This window comes from Hemicordylus capensis, chromosome 1, assembly GCF_027244095.1.
Source record: "Hemicordylus capensis ecotype Gifberg chromosome 1, rHemCap1.1.pri, whole genome shotgun sequence".
Classification (NCBI taxonomy): Eukaryota; Metazoa; Chordata; class Lepidosauria; order Squamata; family Cordylidae; genus Hemicordylus; species Hemicordylus capensis.
The window spans coordinates 246,869,914-246,894,633 of NC_069657.1; the positions used below are offsets into that span (position 1 = coordinate 246,869,914).

At 43.1% G+C, this 24,720-nt stretch overlaps 1 protein-coding gene across 5 annotated transcripts in view; it reads right to left on the reverse strand.

Annotated features, from left to right (window-relative positions):
• Positions 1–604: 604 nt before the first annotated feature.
• LOC128339760 (cytochrome P450 2K6-like) overlaps positions 605–24,720 on the reverse strand; it is a 129,568-nt gene continuing 105,452 nt past the window's right edge. For all 5 annotated transcript variants that reach the window (XM_053284150.1, XM_053284153.1, XM_053284149.1 and 2 more), the window contains 6 exons: positions 24,512–24,672; positions 19,654–19,827; positions 17,891–18,035; positions 12,635–12,819; positions 5,315–5,456; positions 605–2,439 (listed from right to left, as the gene is read on the reverse strand). In XM_053284150.1, the coding sequence (XP_053140125.1) occupies positions 2,252–2,439; positions 5,315–5,456; positions 12,635–12,819; positions 17,891–18,035; positions 19,654–19,827; positions 24,512–24,672 (995 nt within the window). In that variant the 3' untranslated portion in view covers positions 605–2,251. The remainder of the gene's footprint in view (positions 2,440–5,314; positions 5,457–12,634; positions 12,820–17,890; positions 18,036–19,653; positions 19,828–24,511; positions 24,673–24,720) is intronic.

Sequence of the window (24,720 nt, forward strand, 5' to 3'; positions counted from 1 at the left end):
CATGGAATTATGAAGCTGCTGAATGGGCCAGGGGGGTTGAGTCTGGGTTTGGTCAGGGCAGGGGGTGGTTTGGTTTGACCTCAAACTGTCAAACCGAACCGGTTCAATGTCGAACTGAAGCAGTTCGATGTTCAACCTGTTTGCACATCCCTACTTAACAGCAGCATGTGCAAATAGAAACTCAGTGTCTTAGTGGACAATAAATCGACTATGAGTCATCAGTGTCTCATCTCTTTAGCAGAGATGCAGCTGCTAAAAAATAATAATGCAAACTTGGACTGCATTAATGGACACAAAGTGTCTAGCGAAAAATATCAATTGCCCTCTATTCTGTGCTAATCAGGTCTCACTTAGAATACCATTCCATTTTGACTTAAAATAACATATTTAATATATGTTTTGGTAATTTGTCATGATTTTGTATGGGCCATTTAATCCTATGGGATGATGCATGGACCCACTTGATTCACTTTGGACCTGGTTGATTCACTTTGGGCTAGTATTAATATTGGATTAACAATACCATAGTCATTTTCATTGGAATTGGATTGGTTCTGATGATTTGATCTGTGAACAGCCCCAGCAAGCACAGTGTTTGTCAGGATAGTAGCCACTATATAATTTATTTCTTGAAATTCAAAGTGTCTTACAAAACAGCAAATAAAAACAACAGCAGTTTACCAGTAAGTAAAGACCACCTTAAGTGGCGCAGCGAGGAAATGTTTGACTAACAAGCAGAAGGTTGCTGGTTTGAATGCCCGCTGGTATGTTCCCCAGATTATGGGAAACACCTATATTGGGCAGCAGCGACATAGGAAGATGCTGAAAGGCATCATTTCACACTGCGCTGGAGGAGGCAATGGTCAACACCTCCTGTATTCTACCAAAGACAACCACAGGGCTCTGTGATTGCCAGGAGTCGAAAGTGACTCGATGGCACACTTAACCTTTACCTAAACACATACCACTAGTCAAAAATAATGGCAAACCTCACATCTCACAGCAAATAAGATGTGGGAATGTCTGATGAAACAGACAAGTCTTTGCTGTCTTTCAAAGACTCCCACAGAGGGACAATTGATAGTTGTCTTCAAATATCTTCAGGGTTGCCACAAAGAGGGTGGAGCAGACTTATTCTCTGCTACTCTTTGAGGGCAGGACTAAAAGGAATGGGTTGACTTTACAAGGAAGCACATTCAGGCTAGACATTGGGAGGAATTTCCTGATGAAAGAACCATTTGCCAATGGAAGAGTTTGCCTTCCACAATGGTGGGGTCTCCTTTGCTAGAGGTTTTCAAACAGAGGCTGGACCACCATCTGTCTGGGATGCTGTAGCAGTTTTCTGCATTGAGCGGGGTGGTGGTGGTGGTAAGACTAGAAGATCTCCAAGGTCCCTTCCAACTCTATGATTCTATGAGAAACAGTATACTAGGAAGAGCACAGAATGTGAGCATACACATAGGAGAGGTGTGAACTAAACTGGAAAACCCGGTTTGACTGGAATTGAATAGGACTTGAGCTGAACTGGATCTGGTTCGGTTTTGTGTACACTGGATCCGAGCCCAGTTTGGTTAGAATCTGAACCGTTTTGGGCCCAGTTCGAGCAGGCAGGAGCCGTAAAAATTGTTTTTAAAAATGAATGACTTGCTGCTGCTGAGGGCTGTGGTGACCCCGAGGGTGGGTGCTGAAGTGGGTGCTCTCCTCCTGCCAGCCCCCCTCAAGTCTCCCTGGGTCATTTTGGGGAATATTCAGCCCTCTCTACATGCCCGGTGGCCATTTTTGTGGCCGCCGTGCATGCACACTGGCCATTTTCAGGACCCGGGTCACACAAATGGACAGTGTGCATATGTGGCAGCCCTTAAAAATGGCCACCATGTGCACACAGAGAGCCAAAATGGCCCCCAAACAGTTTGAACCAGCACGGTGAGCCACTGAGATCCCTCTACAGATCCTGCAGCACCATCTAGAGGCCACTGCAGTGCTTTTCAAAAACATTTTTACCCCCCTCCGCCACTCTTGAGCCAAGCCTTCAAGTTGACCTGGTTTGAGACCAAGCTGGCTCAATTTTGAGCCGGCTCACACACCTCAAACACACAGCCCTGATTGCATGTAGGTGAGGCTTGCTCAGATGTATAACACCGGGAGGTATTGAGATGAGGTTTGATGAACCTGAGGCTTTTATTGGTTCCATAATGTGTGAAGAAGCGGACGATGGACACAAGGGAGCTGAGAAATGCAAGCGAGCGGCATCTCATGAGCGTGGCACAGCACAGAGCTTGTAGGGCATTGGAGGTGTTGTAAACCCATCTGCAGGAGTTAGATCCAGGTCTTCTTTAGATGTTCCTGGGGCTGGCTGGAATGTGAATTTCTGCAGGAGACTTGCAAAGAAGAGGAAGAGCTCCATTTTGGCAAGGGTCTCACCTACACATATTCTCCGACCTGAAACAGTAAGTAGGATCAGGGAAAGTGGGCTTATTTCATTTATGTATGACAGGACTTTGTAAGCTTTATAATACTGTTACCTCTAAAATAGCATGCAAATTTACACGGCCCCGGGCTCCCTCTCCCCCGCATGTTCAAGCAGGGAGTTACGTAAAGATTCTAATCCTGATTTATGAATACTAGTCATAATGTCTGAATATGTTTTTAAAATGCTCCTATTTTGAAATTATTCTTCTGAATTTTGGAACTTGATCTGAGTCAGAAATAGATCAATGTTTCAACAATATGTTCTGATTTTGTGTCATCAAAATCCACACAATTTTTTCCCCTACCACCCAAATTGACAAAGTTGAGAGCAGACACAGCAGCAGTGCCTCTTTGGCCAATGGGTGGAAGAGAGTTCCCTCTCAGGACGCAAGCTCTTATGAGAGCTCGACTCCCAGGAGGGAACTTTCTTCCACCCATTGTCCAAAGAATTGCCACTGCTGGGTCTGCCCTTGGCCACCATCTCCAAGGCTCCAGGATGGTCAGGTGGTGATAGGAAGAAGACAATGAGACAGGAGACAACAACCACTCAGCTCCTCTGACACACCCAAAGCTGGAAGCAGTGATGCTTCTTTGGCTGCTGGGGCAAAGTTCCTCTCAGTAACTCTATTACACTCCATCAGCCAAAGAAGCACAGCTAGTATGCCTGTCCTTAGCTTTCTATGCATCAGAGGAGCAGGGTGGTTGTCAGCTGTTCCCCTGTCTCCCGCTCATTGCCCTTAAACATCCCTATGCCTTGGAGATGTCAATAAGAACCCTGCCTCCTGACAGCTCATGCCTGACCCCCTTATAAGATGCTTGTGACCCCTTAGGGTTCATTACTCACACTGAGAATCCTGAGGTATGATATTTTGAACTGCTTCCTATGACATGTGGCCCAAAACAATTTATGATCAAGCCAACAATAAAAAATATACTTAACATAAACACAGATTAAAGTACAGCAATAAAATAGTGGGTAATGGTACAGTAGAATAATGGTAATCATCCAAGAACAGTGAATTATTATCCAGTAAGACTGCTGTTTTATAGCTGCTCCCCTCACAAATACAAATAAATCTTACCTAAATTTAGCTAAAGGTTTATTCAGAAACAACTCAATCTTCTCCTTCTCCTTTCCCTTCCAATTTTTTCTCTCTGACTCCGCCTCCCACACTCTCTAAGGCAGGTGTGTCAAACTGTGGCCCTACAGCTGTTGTTGGCCTACAACTCCCATCATCCCCAGTCACCATGACCAGTAGCCAGGGATGATGGGAGTTGTAGGCCAGCAACAGCTGAATGGCCTCACTTTGACACCCCTGCTCTAAGGGATCCCCAATGGAACAAACTTCTCAACAACAAACCATAAAGGATTACTAGATAGATTACAACATATCCCTCCCCTTTATAACAACCAAAATTGAATTGGAAGTCAACATAAACAATCTGAAGTTTTATTCTGGAGACCTGGAAAATATTCCACTTGGAAATCAAAATTCATAAACCTGGTGATCCATTTGGCTATTCTTGGAGTTGCTTGTCTTGATCCCCAAGTAGAAAGAAAGCAGATGGGGGGTGGTGGCCTCACTGTAAATTGAATTTTCTGCCCCACAAGTAACATTTGAGCAGAGGAATTTGATGATAGGCCAAAGACAAGTCCAAAGTTCTGACCACTGAGACCTCCTTCAGAGTATGCAGCACTTCATTGATATTGTGTAATGGATGACAATCCACTACCATGCTGGAGTTCACAGCTCTTAAATCTATGCACATTCAAAGTGTATTGTTCAATTTTTGCACAAGAACATGGGAGAGACCCATTCTGATGAATCAACAGGTTCTATGAGGTCAGCATGCTGTAGTCTTAAGAGCTCCTCTCTAAGTGACTGGCACAATGTTCTGGGTACGTTCCTCATTTTGTGTTGTACAAATATTGCATTTGATTTCATCTGAGTTTTACGTTTGAAATGTATGGCAGTTCCAGGAGTATCAGCAACATTTCCCAAGAAATCAGCAGTCATATCAGCACAGGAATGCTCCATCATCTGTAAGATGGGCTACGTGCTATTAGGGGTTTAACACTGCCCGTAGATCTTCCAGCCCAATATTGAGACTCCTTTTTTTGACATATACACTTTCCCTTCTGAAGTACATCCTTTGTATTCCATGACAACAGTGAAGTATCCATTTATGGTAACAGGGGAACCTCTATATCCCCATGAGTGGATGAGTGAAGGCTTCAAGTGCAGATCTGATGTAGCAAGCAGTTTCTTGTAAAGAAGATGGGAAATGATAGTGTACGGAGAACAAGAATCAGCCAGCATTGGCACTTCATGACCATTAAGTTTAACTTGACAATATGGAGAAGCAGGCTCCAATTCTATCACACATAAAACACTTTCAGGAAGCAGTTCAGCTGCCTCATCCTTATCAGATGGTGAATCAATAATGGGGTGGACAGCAGACTTGCAAACCACAGCAAAGTGTCCTATTTTTTATTTATTTGTTTGCACCTTATTCAAGTGACCTCAGAATCATTTTATTTATGGCCATAAACCAAACAAAATTAAAACTCTCCCTTTCCCTCTCTTTGACACCAACCTGATACTCCCTACAGTATCCCCATTGGAACAAACATCTTAACAACACAACATAAAAGATTACTAGATAGAATACAACAACTGCGAAGAGCAAAGAGTGTAGGGAGTTGTTTGGTGTTGCTGAATGAGCAGCACAACAAGCACTCCGGTTTTCTAGAGCAGACAATAGTCCTCAAGGATGGTGCTCTTCCAGGTAAATGTGCTTAGGATGCCCTCTTAGTTAAGGCCATGTAGAATATGGAAGTTACCTGCAGAGAAAGGCATGAATGCATCCCTCTTTACAAATTTCCCATCAGAGTCGAGAAAATGCTCCGGGTAGAATTTGTATGGCTTCTCCCACTGGGTCTCATCTTGCAGCACAGAGGCCAGTAATGGCATGATCTCAGTTCCCTGCAAAACCAGAGCAGTGGGCAGTTTAAAAATGAACAAGTATGGTTCTGCAGCAAAATGTTGCCATGTTTCTCTTGTGTCCATGTGTTATCTGAGCCTGTGGCTGAGCATGATGAAAAAAAGGAAAAGGTTGTATCAAAATAAATAAATAAATAAATAAATAAATAAATACCGGCTCTAACTGGTTTTTTTTTTAACTGCATTTACACATTTCCTTTATTTGTGTTTTCTGGGTTTTGTTTTGTTTTTTGTGTGAAGGGCACTTGTTACTAGCTGTCTTTATTCTGCCTGTCTCCCAGGAGCCTCCCTGTTTGCAGTTGTATCCCCAGGCTTGGAGATTGCACCTTGGATATGCTCAGGAGCTTCACAGCAACATGAGCTCTCAATTTATGATACATGTGGGGACAGGTCATTTAGTTGGTAGTGGGCTAGTTGCCCCTAGATTTGGCTACAAACAAAGCAGATTGGAATGGGGATCAAGATGCACACCTCCGGGAGCCCCATCTAAGCAGACTCCAGGAATTAACTAACTCAGGTGAATTCCCAGGAGTCAACAAAGCAAGTTAACTCTCAAGGCCACCCTGCACTTAGAGTGAACTGCCTTAACTCCTCTCATCCTCTTGCAAGAGATAACAACGTGCTAACAAGCTGATTATGTCAAGCAGGAAGGAAAGTAGATAAGACAGTGAAGCAAGAGCCTCCCCATCACAAAGAAGATGAGTCAGTGACTCCATTGCAACAAGCGGTCACTTGTGCTCCACTTGCGACTCTTTCCAGCAATTTTCCTACTCTCCTTGTATGCTATACTTGGGACTCCATTGAGCATTCCATATGCTCTCCTGTAAAACCTACAAAGAGCCTGAAATCACTAGTTCTTTGGGCGATTCATGGTGCACATGCCATAGGCTCTGTTCAGTTTATCGTGCCACCTCCCAAATTGGTCCTTGTGCCAATCCACCCAGCTTGCCTTGCTCCCATAGGAAGCTGGACCCACGGAGAAACCCTTCTTGTGAGGACCTCTTTTCTACTAATACCTGCAACCCTCCTGCTTTCCATCTCACTTCCTTGGAGGACTGTTGAAGATTTTAGAAGGAGATATTTTGATTTTTTGAGATATGAATGCAGTCCTTAGTATGACTCAAGATATATCGGGAAAATATAAGAGGAGTACTGGCAAAGTACCTTGAAATGTGGAAGACTATATGTCATCATTATCGTTGGTTGATGCATGGAGATACAAAAACCCATTAGAAAAAGGATATACCTTCTTCTTGGCACTACATCAGACATATTCAAGAACTGATATGTGCTAGGTTTGTTTTACCCAAGTTTTACCCAAACTTGGTTTTACCCAGTTTTACCCAAGCTCATAGATGTGGAAGGGACTCTATTGGCATACACGGATCGTAATCCGAAAATTGTGAAACTGAAAAAAGAAAACTCTTCCCCAAGAAAATGGAGATTAAATAGCAGTTTGATATTACCAGAAGAAATCAAGCAGAAATGTCAATTTGAATTAGAGAGTTTCTTTCACATTAATATGATGGAGGTAGTCTCCTTATTTTTAGTTTGGGATTCAAGCAAAGCTTTTATGAGAGGACTCCTGATTTCATTGGCATCAAACAAAAAGAAAGTTCTGTGAGAGCAGAAAGAAACATTAGTAAATGAATTGCAGCAGCTTGAATTGAGACAAACAAAATCCTAAAGATGAGATTTCACAAAATCTGAAAGACCTTTGTAAACAAGTAGACTTAATGGATGCCAAAGAGAGTTATAAGAAAATGAATTTTGCCAAACAGAAATATTTTGAGAAGGGTAATAAACCAGATAAATTATTGGCGTATAAACTGAGAAAAGAGCAAGAGAGAAGGACTAGTGCTTCAATATGGAATGGCAAAGAATTTGTTTCGACTACGAATGAGATGACAGATCAATTTGTGGAGCACTGTTCTCAATTATATAAAACAAAAACTTCAATTAAGGACAAGATTCAGCCATATTTAGACAATTCACAAAGTAAAGAATTCACAGACCAACAAAAAGAGATATTAAATAACCAATTACAGAGGAAGAGACTAGCGAGGCGATACAGGGGTTAAAATTAGATGAATTGCCAGGCCTGGATGGATTTCCAGCATTTTATTACAGGACTTTTCAAGACATATTGGTTAAACCATTGACTCAGACAATGAATGAGATACAATATTGTCACAGTATACCCGACACATGGCAAGAAGCTTATATTACATTGATCCACAAAGAGGAACAGGATCCAACACATCCCGAATCCTATAGACCTATTTCACTATTAAATGTGGATTACAAACTTTCTGTGGCTATTTTGGTGGCAAGATTGAAGAGATTCTTAACAGAAAGAATGCATTCTGATCAGACTGGATTTGTTCCAAAGAGACACAAGATAATTTAAGTTATATTTTGAATGCTATTGAGGAGATAACTTTGAAAGGTAATAAGGCATCAATGGTCTTTCTTGATGCCGAGAAGGCCTTTGATAATTTGGAATGGCAATTTATGTTAACGGTGTTGGAAAAGATGAATTGTGGTCCGAATTTCATTTCTTGGATTCATGGTATCTATCAGGAGCAGACAGCGAAAGTAATAGTGAACAGGGCAATATCCCAAACATGTTCTGTTACGAAAGGGACAAGACAAGGATGTCCACTTTCCCCTTTATTGTTTATTTTGGCCTTGGAACAATTGATGTGGGAGTTTCAACAAGAGGAAAGAATATTGGGAATGAAGATTGTCAGGCAAGAACATAAGATAAAGAGGAGAACTGGTCTTGTGGTAGCAAGCATGACTTGTCCCCTTAGCTAAGCAGGGTCCACCCTGGTTGCATATGAATGGGAGACTAGATGTGTGAGGTGAGCACTGTAAGATATTCCCCTCAGGGGATAAAGCCACTCTGGGAAGAGCAGGAGGTTTCAAATTCCCTCTCTGGCATCTCCAAGATAGGGCTGAGAGAGATTCCTGCCTACAACCTTGGAGAAGCCGCTGCCAGTCTGTGAAGACAATACTGAGCTAGATAGACCAATGGTCTGACTCAGTATATGGCAGCTTCCTGTGTTCCTATATGCAGATGATGTAGTACTTGCAATTACTCAACCAGGGGTCTCACTAAACCATGTAATGGAGAAAATTCAGCAATATGGGAAGGTATCTGGATATAAATTGAATAACAGCAAGACACAGATGGTAACATGGAATATTAAAGATGAAGAACAGAAAGAATTGGGGGAAAGAACAGGATTCCAGTTTAGTGTTAAACCAGTAAAATACTTGGGGATTAATGTAATGGCAGTTAATAAAGACTTATTTAAAAACAACTATTTACCATTATGGGAGAATATACTGGCTGATCTGAACAGATGGAAAAAATTAAATCTTTCCTGGCTGGGAAGAATATCAGTGGTTAAAATGAATATTTTGCCCAAGTAATGTAGAAAATTCAGCAATATGGGAAAGTTTCTGGATATAAATTGAATAAGAGCAAGACACAGATGGTAACATGGAATATTAAAGATGAAGAACAGAAAGAATTGGGGGAAAGAACAGGATTCCAGTTTATTATTATTATTATTATTATTATTATTATTATTATTATTATTAATTCGATTTCTATACCACCCTTCCAAAAATGGCTCGGGGCAGTTTACAAAGAGAAATAAAACATAAAACAAACAAGATGGCTCCCTGTCCCCAAAGGGCTCACATTCTAAAAAGAAACATAGGACACACACCAGCAACAGTCACTGGAAGTACTGTGCTGGGGGTGGATTGGGCCAGTTACTCTCCCCCTGCTAAATAAAGTGAATCACCATGGTAAAAGGTGCCTCTTTGCCCAGTTAGCAGGGGTTTAGTGTTAAACCAGTAAAATACTTGTGCATTAATGTAATGGCATTTAATAAAGACTTATTTAAAAACAACTATTTACCATTATGGAAGAATATACTGGCTGATCTGAACAGATGGAAAAAATTAAATCTTTCCTGGCTGGGAAGAATATCAGCAGTTAAAATGAATGTTTTGCCCAAGATTAACTTCTTATGTCAAATGTTACCAATAAGAATTGAAGAGACGATACTAAATGAGTGGCAAAGACATGTCAACTCTTTTATTTGGGTGAATAAAAGACCCAGAGTGAAATTTAAGATCATGCAAGATGCAAAAGAATGTGGACGACTGGCTCTCCCAAATTTGAAATGATATTACCATGCCAGTTGCCTAACATGGATTGCAGAGTGGATCAAGGCACCATATGGATGGATTACAAATATGGAAGGGTCAGATATGATCAATGGCCTACACAGATATCTGTGAACAGATATAAAGAAAGTGGATGAAGAAATTAAAAAAAATTCCATTAGGAATAGCTTATTAAAGGTATGGGATAAATACAAATAAAAAGGTAAAGCCCTTCATTGTTGCCCATAGCTTCAATACTAAACACATATTTTCATAGAGAAGAACATAAGAGATGAAGCCTGTAACTTGCAAAGTCTTATGGTGGGAAGATCAAAAATGAAATCTATTCAATGTTTAAGTCATGAGTGGAATGTAACTCCTTCCTGGCTATTATATTCACAGATAAACAGCATAATTCAGGAAGAAGTATGGAAGCAATGTTGGGAAGTGAGAGATCTGACAGAATTCAAAATTTTCATAACAAAGCACTCAAAGCATATGTTAGGTCTTATATACAAACTATTATTGTATATATACTAAGTATATCTACTTAGTAGATATACTAAGCCGTATATTCCAGTAAAATATACTGAAATTTCTTTATATATGACAACGGCGGCAAGAATCCCTTATGCTTCCTGCTGGACAACAAATCTGTTTCCGACTTTAGATGACTGGCAACTCAAACTCTGGGAATATGCATCAATGGGGGAAATGACGACATATATGAAGAATAAATCTGAAGACTCTTTCTTTCAGACATGGGAACCATTTATTCAGTATAATATTTTGCAGGGTTTGGTACCTCATCTGAGATTTGGTTTTTCCTTATAGAAGAATTTGATGTAGACTGCATTTTATAGTATAGCAGGAATATCAATTTTATTACTTTTTAGTTTTGCAACTATCTGTTTTCAGCTATTAGAGAAGGAGAGGGGAGGATGAGATATGTGGGACCATAAAGTTGAAAAAGTTGAAAAAAATGAAGATGTAAAAATATTATGGGACTTCTGACTACAAACAGACAAACATCTGCCACACAATTACACCAGATATCACTGTAGTCGAGAAGAAAGAAAAACAAGTCAAAATAATCGACCTAGCAATACCAGGGGATAGCAGAATAGAAGAAAAAGTCTTCTGTAGGGACTATAGGGACTGTCTCTTCTATAGGGACTTACGAACTTGTTATATTTCCTCATTACTGACTGATTTCCCTGGTCATACAGATGCATTTTACGTCAACTATCTGCTCTCAGATCAGAAGGAGGAAGTAACATTTAAAGTTGCTAAGTTCTGTGAGGCAGCTAAGAAGGCTAGACAACAGATGGTAAACCAGATTATGCAAACGGGAAACTGCTGATTAGGATGAGTCCATGTTCCTGATTATATTATGTATATATTACTACTATATTATGTGTATTATTATGTATGTAAATATTGGTCTATGACCGTAAATAAACATGATGATGATGATGATGATGATGATGATGATGATGATGATGATGATGAAATAGAAAAAATCACAAAATACAAAGATCTACAAATTGAAATTGAAAGGCTGTGGCAGAAAAAGACCAAAGTAATCCCAGTGGTAATTGGCGCCCTGGGTGCAGTTCCAAAAAACCTTGAAGAGCAACTCAACACCATAGGGGCCACAGAAATCACCATCAGCCAATTACAAAAAGCAGCTATACTGGGAACAACATTTATTCTGCAATGATATCTATAACAACAGCAACAATATTGACAATAAAATTCAGCCATCTCAGGTCCTTGGGAAGGACTCGATGTCTGGATAAAACAAACCAGTCAATAACACCTGTCTGACTGTGTAAACAATAGTAATAATAATAATAATAATGCAGGAATAATAGACTGGACCCAGGCAGCGCTAGAGATGCTAGATCGTAAGACCAGGAAAATCATGACAATCAATCATGCTCTGCACCCCCGCAGTGATGTTGATAGGCTATACCTCCCTCGCAGCTCAGGTGGAAGAGGAATGCTGCAAGTCCATCAAAGAGTAGAGGAGGAGAAAAGAGGCCTTGAAGAATATATCAAGGACAGTGAAGAAGATGCACTTCAAATGGTCAATAACAAGAAACTATTCAACAACAATGAAACAAAGCAGGCCTACAAGAAAGAACAAGTCAAGAACCGAGCAGAAAAATGGAAAAAGAAGCCACTTCATGGTCAATATTTGCACAATATAATTGGAAAATCAGACATCACCAAGACCTGGCAATGGCTTAAGAATGGCAACTTGAAGAAAGAAACAGAGGGTTTAATACTGGCTGCACAAGAACAGGCACTAAGAACAAATGCAATAAGAGCAAAAGTCGAAAAGTCAAAAATAGGAGTTCACCATGCTTTACAGGCCTTAACTCTGCCAGCACCAAGTCTGTGGATTCCTCTGCCAAATGCCTTTGTGGGTCGTCTTAGTGGCAGAGAGCTGCAGCTGCATTAGTGACCTCTGCCTTTCCTTCCTCTAATGCAATACTTCTAGGGTCGCATCACTACCGGGTGTAGGAGCATTGCATGAAGGGTAAAACAGATGGCCAATAGTGCCCTTAACCAAGAGTGCTCCAGCTACTCCCACTGCCACTGCCACTCTTTTGGTACACCTCCAGTGTGGGGAACTTATCCATGTGTGGGCTTACCTCAGTGATGGTTTGTGGGAGGCTTACTATACCTTGAATGTAATGGCAGCAGCTTGGAATAATCCATGGTGACTGCCATCCTTTCCCAGCAATGTCTCAGGCGTTGGCTATGGCCTCTTGGAAGGTTCCAGCCCCTGATCAGTGCCCAAGCTGACCAGCTTCTGACAGTGCATCCAGCTCTCTCTGATGCTCAGCAACTTCCACCCCGTACTGTCCCTTTGACAGCTCTATTGACATATTGACAGCTCTACCATGGTGAACCAAAGTAAGATTGGAAAGGCAACACTGTGATTAAATCATACTGATCACCTTTGGGATGAAGTAGCCATTAAGAGTAACATCCACAGTGGTGGCATGTGGCAGGTTTGTTGGGATAATATTTCCAAATCTCTGAATTTCATGGATCACTGCATCTGCATAGGGCATTTTTGTCCGATGTTCAATCCGGGGCTGGGAAGACCCAACAACGGTTGCAATTTCCTCTTGGACTTTCCCTGAGAACATAAAATATCCCATGTTATTAATATAAGCTCCATGGTTTTCTATTTTGCACAAGTCCCTAAATAGATTAAACTCTAGGCTTACCCTCTATAATAAAAGCTTTGGGTGTGCGCCCGTGTCTCTGCGCCCGTGTCTTCCTCGGCCGTTCTGGGCATGCGCAGAGTTGAGGAGAGCGGCGGGCCGAGGACTGCTGGTGAGGGCAGAGGCGGCAGCGGCAGCGGGTCCGGGCCGACCGCAGGTAAGGGAAAGCCCGGCCAGAGCAGAGGCGGCAGTGATGGCCGCAGATGTGAGGCGGGGGCGAGGTGGCGGCGTGCCAGGCCGTGAGGCGGTGGCAGCCGGGCCCGGCCAACCAAGGCGGCCAACCAAGGCGGCCCGGCCGCAGATGTGAGGTGGGGGTGGTCCGGCCCGGCAGCTTGCCCATGGCAGCGGAGGCGGAGGCGAGGGGAAGGCTTGGCCCATGCCCACTAGCGGGCAGAAGGATTGGCTCCGCTGGTGGCGGCAGCTGCGGCGGGGGGACTGGTCCCGCTGGCGGCAGCGGCCGCAGCGGGAAAACTAAGGCTGCTGGCGGGGGCGGCCCGGCCGGCAGCGTGGCGAAGGCGACGTAGGCGAGGGATGTCTGGCCACGGGCCCACGAGCGGCCCACACAACTAACTCTCCCAGTGCCGGTCTGGACAAGGCGGTTGAGGAGGAGGTGTTGTCGGGAAAAGCCAAAGAGGAGTGTGGCAGGGGGAGGGGGAGGGGTAAGAGAGAGTGGGACAACCCTACTAGTGCCCGTTATTTAAACAGGCTTAAAAATACTAGTCAGTGTTATAAAACGCATATTCCCCAACTCAGTGATTGCTTAGTGTTGCCAGTGGTGCAATGTGGCATTTCGCCATTCACTCTGAGAAGGCAGCTCTGGGGTGCAGAAGGGGAGGCATACATGAAGCTGCCTCTCTGTATAGTTGGAGTACCATGTGGAGTATCATGCATTGTGCACTGAAGTGTGTTCCAGGTCCAAGCACTAATGCACCAACATCGTTCACCAACATCCTTTTGCAAAGAGTGGTTAGTGGCTTCAACTCACAGTACACTGCAAAAACCCAAAATGTGCTATTGTTACAGTATGTCTATTTTACAAAGGTAGAGGCCCATTCCAAATTTGCTAATTTGTCTCAGAATACTAAGCTATTTTAATCCAGGATGCGTGATTTCTAAATGTGTGGAATGTGGGATGCAGAGTAGAAGTCAGCAATACGTAATTTTAAATATGAAGTACCCACGTCCCTTGGAAGAACAGCCAGGGCAGGGCGAACAACAGAGATAGCTTCACTGGCTGGCATCCCATTGCCCTAGGAATCTCCCACCCCAGTCATAGTACCGACCCACCCGAGGATGTGGCTGCTCCAAGCCTTTGGCACTTCTTGATTGCAGCCTCTTGGAAACCCTCCTGTCAGCTAAGCAGCCACGGAGTTGCCAGGCTAGAGGGACACCGCCACACCCCACCCCACTCAGCCTGTCAAGCTGCACAGCCTTGTGAGAGAAGCTCCAAATCCCCCTCTGTCCCTTGTTCTCCCCAGACTGCAAGTGGTAGGGCCAGGGCATGGGATGACAGGAGGGGCGCTCAGTGCTTTGCTCCCCAAGAAGACAGCAACAGTCATGTATGTTCACAAGCGCAAGCACTCCAAGTGGCAACATAAGCAGGGCAACCCATCACAGCGCCAGGAGAGGAGCAAATGGCTGGGGGGGGGGGCAGGTGGAACCAGGGTTGGGTATGAAAGGCAGGCCCAAGCAGGGAACTTGGAGCAGCAAAGTTATATTTTTTCCCCCACAGAAAGTTTGGGAAAGCGGGTAAGCCCCTTCCCTGGGTGGGTATATTTTCTCCCTAGTCTTGCTCATGAGAAGAACTGTCTGTGAGGACTAATTGCAAATGTACAGGATGGCATCCCCGTTTTATGGGAAATGGCCACCACCATGCTGGAGACCTAGCCTGTTATCCCACAGACCACTCTCTCATGAGAGTGGCAGACCATGGGTGCTCTAAATAGAGCCAGGTTGCTGTATGCAAGTGAGTCATGGGGAAGGATACCCCGGAGACTGCTTTCCTCGTCTTCGTGACTGCAGACAAGCTGCTGCAAAACTGTTTCAACTGCCAGCCCGCCCGCCCATTTGTACAGGTTGCCATCACCCCAGAACAGCCACCCCGCTGTCCTGGTGTGGACGGAGAATGGGGGCTCACCTCTCCTTCGATTTCCCACACCTGTAGACCTGCATACAGTGCAATGACAGACCAGGACCCAGGATCACTACTGGCTTTAAAGGTCCATTCCAGTCTCACCCCCCTCTCCATTGCTCACTTGGCTGGGCAATGACATCTGGAGGTCAAATAGAACATCTGGATGTCCTTTGGATGCATGCAAGTCTGCACAGGGGAAGAGGGTGGGGAGGTTTAGGATATGTTCCATTTTGTTCAAAGAAAGTGTGGGGAAATGGGGCCCAGCCACTTTCCCTTGGGGATGGGGTGTTTACAACCCAGGCTTACTCATGAGCAGGGCCAGCAGAATCATGATCGATCTAGTTTTTGGAACAATTCTTCCTCTGTGATAATGATGGGTACCAACACCCCTGTTATGAGAGGGCTAGCCCACTCATCAGCAAGCTGCCAGACAGATTTAGAATGGGTCTGCATGGACTGCTTTGCCAGGGTTACCCCTCTCAACATCTTCCCTGGTTATGGCGGGACAGACTCCCCAGAAGCCTCTACATGCCCCCTTCTGCATATCCCCTACTAGCAAATGTGGATTTCACTCTCCCCTCCTGTAATGAAAGTGGAATTCCACTCTCCCCCCTGCCGTAGCCCCCAGACCAGCAGAGAATTCATGCTTGTGGGTATATTCAGGCTGGGGGTTACTTGCCGGGGGGCAGTGGTGCCATTGCTGGCATTGCGGGGCATTTAAAGGGCTTTAAATGCCCTTTCCCTACCAAGGGTTGGTAGATTGCTCTGAAAATTCACGATTGCACTTGGCATGCCCCCTTTGAGATCATGGCCAAACGTGGCCACCCCGCTGAAGTGGCGATGCTTTGCCCACAGTCTGGCCATGGAGCTGGATGGGATCTGCCTTGGAGGCCTCGCAGGACAGAGGGGCTCCTCTCTCTTGCAAACTGGAGTTTGGCAGGCTGCAGTTTGGTGAACATCTGTGGTGTGCTTTGGAGTTCCAGATTGAAACCTCAGTCACGTTTCCCTCTGGTTAGCTGTTACGTCTGAATGCAGCCATAGTTTGGTGAGAGTGGTGAGAATGTGTTTGAGATCTTTGGCTAATTCATAAAGAATTATGTTCAGGTTTTGATGTGGGGAGACTTAATATTTAAACCCAGTTAAGTGTAAAGATCAGATTTGGTGGCACATGTGCATGCCATGTGAAATGCCATCATTTCTACTAGACCTCCTTTGTCAGGAGTGCATAAAGTGTTCTATGGGTAAGGTGTTTCATGAAAAGCGGTGACTTCAGGATATATTGATCTTTGAATGGACATTTTTCAAATGATAGCAGGTATTCCCCTAATAGTGGTGAAGAGATGGCCTCTGCTAATGGTGGTGAAGAGATTTCCCCTTTTTCATGTGGAGTGAGACACACAGAGAATATTCAGACTCTGAATATGGTCAGCATGTTCTGTCCTTCATAGTCAAGCATTTTCAATCTTAGCTCATGCAGGGATGCTTTTTTTAGTTCCACTGAGCAGCAGTAATAGGGGAGGAGAACAAGAGAGCACAATATACACAGTGCCGGTACGACATTTGAAAATGTAAGCATACCGAGTCAGACCATTGGTCTATCTAGCTTAGTACTGTCTACACAGACTGGCAGGGGCTTCTCCAAGGTTACAGGCAGGAGTCTCTCTCATCCCTATCCTGGAGATGCCTGGAAGGGAACTTGGAACTTTCTGCATGCAAGCCTGCAAATGCTCTTCCCAGAGCAGCCCCATCTCCTGAGTGGAATAACTTATAGTCCTCACACACGGAGGCTATTCACATAGGTGTGCAAAACAGGGCTGAGGGAGCCCAGCCTGGTTTTGCATGCCCACGTGAACCGCCAGGATCAGGCCTGATCCCAGAGGCAAACCCACCTGTGAAGCCACCCTATAAAATGAGGTTAAGGGAGCGAGTGCTCCCGTAGGTTCATTTTTTTGCTTGTGTGGCAGCTGTGGCTGCCACACTGTGGGGAATCTGGAGAGGGGAGGGGGGTCCCCAGGATGCACCACGCACTTGTGCTGTGCATCCTGGTAGTTCCAGGGGCTGGGCCCCGAACCTCCCCACTGCCTTGTCGCATGGGGAATCATCTGGCCATGCGGGGAGCATGCCCAACACCGCTCATTCGATTGTGGGGAAGGTAAGCTTGACCTGCCTTCCCCGCAGACCGCCCTCTAGTCCTTCTCACTAATCGTGAGAAGAGGCTCAATGTCTCATTCAAATGCAAACCAGGGCAGAGCCTGCTTAGCAAAGGGAACAAGTCATGCTTGCTACCACAAGATCATGCTTCCTATCCATGCTCATTCCGATTTAGGAAGCAAGTTTAGGTTAGGTGTTAGGAGGAATTTCTTCTATATGAGTTGGTGAAATATCCTTCGCTGGAAGCTTTTCAAACAAAGCCTGGGCATCCATTTGCCAGATATACTATAGTAGATTCCTGACCTAGAGGGTTGAACTAGATTCCAAGGTCCCTTCCCGCTTTAAAATTGTATTATTCTATTTTGGTGACATCTTTGTCTTGTGGTAGCAAGCATGACTTGTCCCCTTAGCTAAGCAGGGTCTGCCCTGGTTGCATATGAAAGGGAGACTAGAAGTGTGATTACTGTCAGATATTCCCCTTAGGGGATGAAGCCTCTCTGGGAAGAGCAGAAGGTTTCAAGTTCCCTCCCTGGCATCTCCAAGATACGGCTGAGAGAGATTCCTGCCTGAACCTTGGAGAAGCCACGGCCAGTCTGTGTAGACAATACTGAACGAGATGAACCTATGGTTCGACTCAGTAAATGGCAGCTTCCTATGTTCCTTCAGTTCCTTCAACCAACCAACGGCAAAGCACTCACTCTGAATGTCAGGGTATTTCATCATTAGCAAGAGGCCCCAGCGCAGTGTGGTTGAAGTGGTCTCTGTTCCAGCAGCAAATAGGTTTGCCACCACACCTATTAGGTTATCATTATGGAAGTATCCATTAATATTGTTCTTCTTTTCCTAGATGGAATGGGGGGGGAAAGCAATAATTAAAACTTAGGGATGTGCACGTATCAATTTTTTTGGTTCCAAATCTGGCCAGCTAGCACAGGGGTGATTTGTTTTGTCCAGAAATCTCCCAAAACAGGTACATGTGGGTACAAATCATTTTGTACCCAAATTGATATGCACAGACAGCAGGTGCAGTCAGTGATTATCTTAGCAGCAGGAAGGGGTAGTACAAAATTCTCTTCTCTTTTCCTCAATCAGGAAAGCAGGAACAAAAAGTAGAGAATCCACTCCAGGCAACAGGCAAGCATGGCAAAGCAAAGCTCCTCTGGCTCTCTCTTCTCCCATGAGGCAGAAAGGCAGAATGGTGGCTGGTTGCCTCTTTAAGTCAATCCCTCCTTTGTACTCCTCCCACCCTTGTCCCTTCTTTGACCCTTCCCCTAGCCAATACGGGGTCAGTCACCCCTGGCAACACAAGATTTGAATGGAAAAAAGCCAGTCTGGAATCAGGGGGGAATCGCCAGCCAATCGTTGCACACTGTAAGTCACCAATCTGAAGCTTGGGAAGGCGGGATTTTTAAAAACATTTCCGACACAAAATTGAGACAGCAAGAGAGATTGCCACAAAATGGAGGTCTGCATCTGCTCATTTTTCAGGTCCGAAATCTAAATGATTTGTTTTGGACCCGAATCTGGCCAGCTAGCACAGAGCCGATTTGTTTTGTCCACTTATTGCCCCAAACAGGTAGATGTGAGTACAAAGCATTTTGAACCCAAATCGATTCACACATCCCTATTAAAACTAAATTAAATGGAGTGAAAGAATGAATCAGTAAAAATCAAAACAAATAGTAGAGGTCTGACAGGATCTCACAACATTCACAAGGATTAAAAGTCGAGGGATCATCTAGGACTGCCCTCTGCTCTAAGCCAAGACCAGCTACAGACAGGAATTATCTGCCCCAAAAGTAATCTCTCTACAGATTAAAAAATGTAAGAGAAGAAACATGTTGCCGAGGGTCAGCGATATGTTTCCTCCCAATCACTTCCAGAGTGCAGGGACAGTTCTACCACTTGTGCAAATGCACACATAATAGAGGGACTGGGGGAACTGTTTGCAGTCTATCAATGGCTACTAGTTTGGTGGCTATAGGACACCTCCAGTCTCAGAGGCAGGAAGCCCCTAAATACCAGTTTCAGGGGAGCAATAGTAGGAGAGAGAGCATGCTCTTGCCTGTTGGTTTCCTAGAGGTATCTGGTGGGTGACTGTTGGAAACAGGATGCTGGACTAGATGGGCCTTGGGCCTGATCCAGCAGGGCTGTTCTTATGTTCCTCTTTACATGTGTGCTTCAGGATATCAGCCACTATCTGCAACATGTGAACCACCTAGGAACTTGTATATTTATGGGGTGGTATAAAAATGTGTTACATACATAAATTCTATCTATCTATCTATGTATGTTAAGCATTGCTAGATGTTTGGAAATGCTTGCTAGCCTAATTTGTGTGGTTGCCTTTTCTTTAGATTTCTTGGGAACAGCATGTGCATCCACATCATGCACACATGCTTTGAAACCACAATGGGACAACTGCAATGCAATCAATGCCATATTTAAAAGTCTCCATTACCTCTTGCTGTCGGATAAGAAATGAATCAATAAAGCTTCTCTGGTCATTTTCATCCAATTCTTTGAGGTGTTCTATGAAGGTGGCAGTTACAAAGGCTTGAAATTCATCTCTGTTATTAAGGACCGTTTTGTGAGCTCCAGAAAGAAAGCCAAGAGCAGGAAACAGGCTATACAGCTGAAAAGAAGGACAAAGAACAAGATATATTAAGAGGGTTCAACAGTACATGATGTTACCAGGTGGACATCTCAAAGCAATTTTATCAAAATAGCTTTGTTCATATTCTAGAGAAGAATAAATAACGACACCGAAGGATTACTTAATACACCTGAAACTTTGTTTTGTGAATGTTCATTAGAGGCTAAGCTCTAAGAAATTGTGGATTAATCAGAAGATTGTATACAGACCACAGAAAAAGGGAGGTTGGGGAATTCCAAATTTAAGACTATATTATCAAGCAGCACACCTTGGACATATGATACCATTTATACTAGAAGATTCAACTAAACAGTGGGTCCAAATAGGGAATGCACAAGAGGCAGATGGTTTTTCAATACAAGTTCCTTTTTGTACATTTCCCCCCCAAAGACAGTCAATATTAATCATTTATTTACTAAAGCTATGTTCCTGATATGGAGGAAAAGATATAAGGAGTTGATGGGAACTATCTCCCCATTAACACTCTTGAAGATTTATGTTGACCTTGGTAATAAATATATGTCGACTCAGCTGGATTTATTGGGGAAATATAGGTGATGTAGATTTAGAGATTTTTTTAAATGGGGAGGGGTTATTTAATAGGGAACAGACTGAGTACAAGATAGGTTATCAAATACCATGGTTATTTTGGTTTCAAATAAAATCTGTTTTGAGTAACAAGGAGATAGTAAATTCAGTATCTCAATCACTTATGTTTTAAAAAGGAATTTTGTCATATCAGGATCAGCCAAAGGGGATTGTCTCCAAAATTTATATTTGATTGTTACAATTAGAAATAGGGGACCCTTCAAGAGTTTTGAAGGATATTTGGGAAATGGACTTGGGAAGTCCTATAGAAGAGAGTAAATGGCAATCATTATGGGAGCCTGGGGGATTCCTGTCTGCTTCCATACAAGAATTACAATGAAAGATCTTACATCGGTGGCATTTAACGCCAGTAAAATTGGCATATATCTCTCATAATTATTCTGCTCAGTGTCGGAGGGGGTGTAAGAAAAAGGGAACATTTTTTCATATGTGGTGGTCCTGTGAGAAGGTGGTTTGTTTTTGGCAGAAAATATTTGGAGAAATAAGAATTATAACAAAATGAAACACTGAGTGTTCTGCAGAGTTAGGGTTATTACATATGTTTGTAGGAAATAAGGCCAAGTGAAAAATTTGGAACTTGTAATTCTTTAAATTTTGGCAGAAAAAACACAAATTGGTCAACAATGGAAATATTTGGATCAATTAACAATTGAGCAATGGTATACTAAGGTGTGGTCAACTGCGCTTTTAGAAAATATCACTGATAAGATCAGATTAATGCAGGCTGTGAGAGTAGAACCACAGTTTCACCGTATTTGGGCAGTTTATATTTGTTATATTAACAGTACTAGATTTGATTCTGGATTTTCTTGGGATGTTTGGTAAACATGATTGTTAAATGTACTGTGTTATTATGTTACTGTTATATGTTATTATGTGCATATTGCAAATAAAAAATAAAATAAAATAAAATAAAAATAGAGGCTAAGGCTGCAATCCAGCAGTGTTACTCTGAGTGTGGGTGAGGCAGACTCAGGTTTGTGGTGGTCAAGAAATGATTAAAAGGGTCTGCAAACTGCTCTAATTGCAACTTGCTAAAAGCACAATAATTCTTGCTGACCTGCTGGAATGCAGGCAAAGGGGGCCCTCTGATATTTCTAGATAACAAGGCTCTGGCCAGCAGTAGGGCCACAATCTGTAAGGCAGTGAAAAATAGTTTGGTTGTATGGAGGGAGGAGGAGGGGAAAATGCTTAATTATAGCTTCGTGTCTGATTGGTATAATTGTAAGATGACGGTGCTTATTAATGAGAATTGTATCTACAATATGTAAATTGCTATGTATACAAAAGGCGAAGCCACAGTGTAAACGGGGCTCAGCCTTTGGGAAATTATTCCGCTGAGTCTAATTGCTAGCAATAAAATCTGATTTCTCTCAAACTGTTGGTGCCAGTCTCTGTCTATGAGAACGCGGGGGATTTCTACTACATGGGGCTGGGGGTGGTGGCGGTGGGTTTGGGGTTCTTCTTATCAGCTATAAAAATGAATGTATTAAGAACCATGTAGTCCCATGGGCAGCAATGAAAAAGATCCATTATAAGAGTGAATGTCATTCTTAGTTTAATGGTGCAACTGCAGGAACTGCAAAAACAGTTACAGTGTTGCTGGTGTATCCAGCCGAAGAAGGATTGCTGTGAGCCACACCCGCTTTGGTCTACTGCAGGCCTTTCCTTCTGGCTGGCTGTTTGCAAGTGCAGAAGCAGAGACATTATACGTGGCTGCAAGTGGGAAGGTCAAGACATTCTGCTGACCAAAAAACCTTTTGCTCTAGTCCTGGTGCATTGGCTGAAAAAAGCTGATTTGGCATCCTGAAATCTGATCAGTCTTCATCTACTGTCTACATCCACTGCATAGTTCAGGCCAAAGAGGGAGGAAAGGGAACAAATACTTCACAACAGCTTCTTACATTTTTTAAATTATTATTATTATTATTATTATTATTATTATTATTATTATTACATTTATATCCGGCTCTTCCTCCAAGGAGCCCAGAGCGGTGTACTACATACTTGAGTTTCTCTTTCACAACGACCGTGTTAAGTAGGTTAGGCTGAGAGAGAAGTGACTGGCCCAGAGTCACCCAGCTAGTCTCATGGCTGAATGGGGATTTCAACTCAGGTCTCCCCAGTCCTAGTCCAGCACTCTAACCACTACACCATGCTGGCTCTCTCATGAAATTTATGTTCATGCCCAAAATCCTCCTTTTCAAAGAACAAGATTTCTGGAATCTTAAGATTTTTAAAAGAATAATTGGAGAAGGAAAAGAGGTTTGTGGACAGAAGGCTATGGAGATTATGCACAAAGCAGAATATAATCTGTCTCAAGAAACAAATATCCTTTTTGTGGGAAATAGTTTGACAGAAAATGGAGTCAGGGAAAGGGAAATAACTCATCAATTTGTCAGTGCACACTTGCTTTTAAGCTTGAACATTATTATTTCTTGTTTACATAGTCAGGCAGGTGTTATTGACTGGTTGGTTTTATCCAGACATCGAGTCCTTCCCAAGGACCTGGGATGGCTGAATTTTATCATCAATGTTGTTGCTGTTATTATTATAGATATCATTGCAGAATATAGGCTGTTTCCCGCAGAGTTGCTTTCTGTTATTGGCTGATGGTGATTTTAGTGGCCCCTATGGTGTTGAGGTGCTCTTCAAAGTCTTTTGGAATTGCACCTAGGATGCCAATTACTACTGGGATTACTTTGGTCATTTCTGCCACAGCCTTTCAATTTCAATTTGTAGATCTTTGTATTTTGTTATTTATTCTATTTATATCATTATTATTTATTTATTTATTTACACAGTCAGACAGGTGTTATTGACTGGTTTGTTTTATACTGGGACCTGGGATGGCTGAATTTTGTTGTCAATTTCTATACCGCTCTTCCGAAAGTGGCTCAGGGCAGTTTACACAGAGAAATAATGAATAAGTAAGATGGCTCCCTGTCCCCAAAGGGCTCACAAACTAAAAAGAAACATAAGATACACACCAGCAACAGTTACTGGAGGTACTGTGCTGGGGTGAATAGGGCCAGTTACTCTCCCCCTTCTAAATAAAGAGAATCACCACGTTAAAAGGTGCCTCTTTGCCAAGTTAGCAGGGCATGACATGACAAATCTAAATATTGAAGCAATGAATGACAAGTTTATAGGAAGGTGCCAGGTTCATTTCGCTCCGTATTCTCTATCCTGACTGAGTGTCGTGCCCTATCTGGATATGCAAGGGACTGAAGCTGGGATCATCTGCATGGAAAGCATAGGTTCTCTCACTGAATGAAAGCCTATCCCTATAGCAGTGGGATGCGTAACTACTGAAGGCAGTGACGTTCTTCTCTTGAACCATCTGAAGCCCTCCTAAAAAGTGGTGCTTCTTTTCTGAACCTTCAGCATGTTTTCAGTCTTTTGAAACTGAGGACTAGAGAGTGGAGGAGGGGAATTTTGTGACAGGAAAACAAGGTGTGCAATAGAACATTCCTCAAGCCTGGGTGGGTGGGGTGAAGAATAGGCTAGAAGCTTTCTCTCTCTCTCATGTGAGACCATTTTTACATGAGGTTTTTACATAGGGGAAGCATCCAACATATGCTCACTCTCCTCTGTTCTGCAGTGGTACAGTTGTGGGGTGACTAGCACATGATTTCCCTACAAAATTGAATGAGCAAGTTCCTTGGAACAATTGGTTTTGTACCAGCCATTGGGTTCTGTGTTTATTCAGTGAATCATAGGAACACATGATTCATGAAGCTGCCTTATATTGAATCAGATCACAGGTTCACCTAGGCTGTATGATCTGACCAGTCTCAGCTCTTCGAGAACTCAGGGTTGTATCACACAGGCAGCAGAGCTGAGATTGTTTCACTTGCAAGTTGGAAATTAACCCTTTGCACGCAAAGCATACGGTTTACCACGGAACCATGACACCGCCAGTAACACATGGAATATACAAGATACAAAGTTATTCTGTGGAATGTACAAAATATGCACAGCCCTACCTACTCGTCATGCTCTGGAATTACAGCCAAGTGTTTTAGCAAGTTTAAAATTAACTATTGGTTACCAGGACTGAGGGAGTTCCCAAAAGCTGGATATTTTCATTGATCAACTGCAGCAGTCTTAAGAATGTGGGGTCTTCATATTCAAATCGCTTGCCAAGTAATATGGACACAATAATATTGGAAACAGAAGCATTCATGATTGTCTTAATTTCAAATGGTTTTCCTGTGCAAGATATTAAAATGAAACAGAAATATTTAGAGGAAATACACA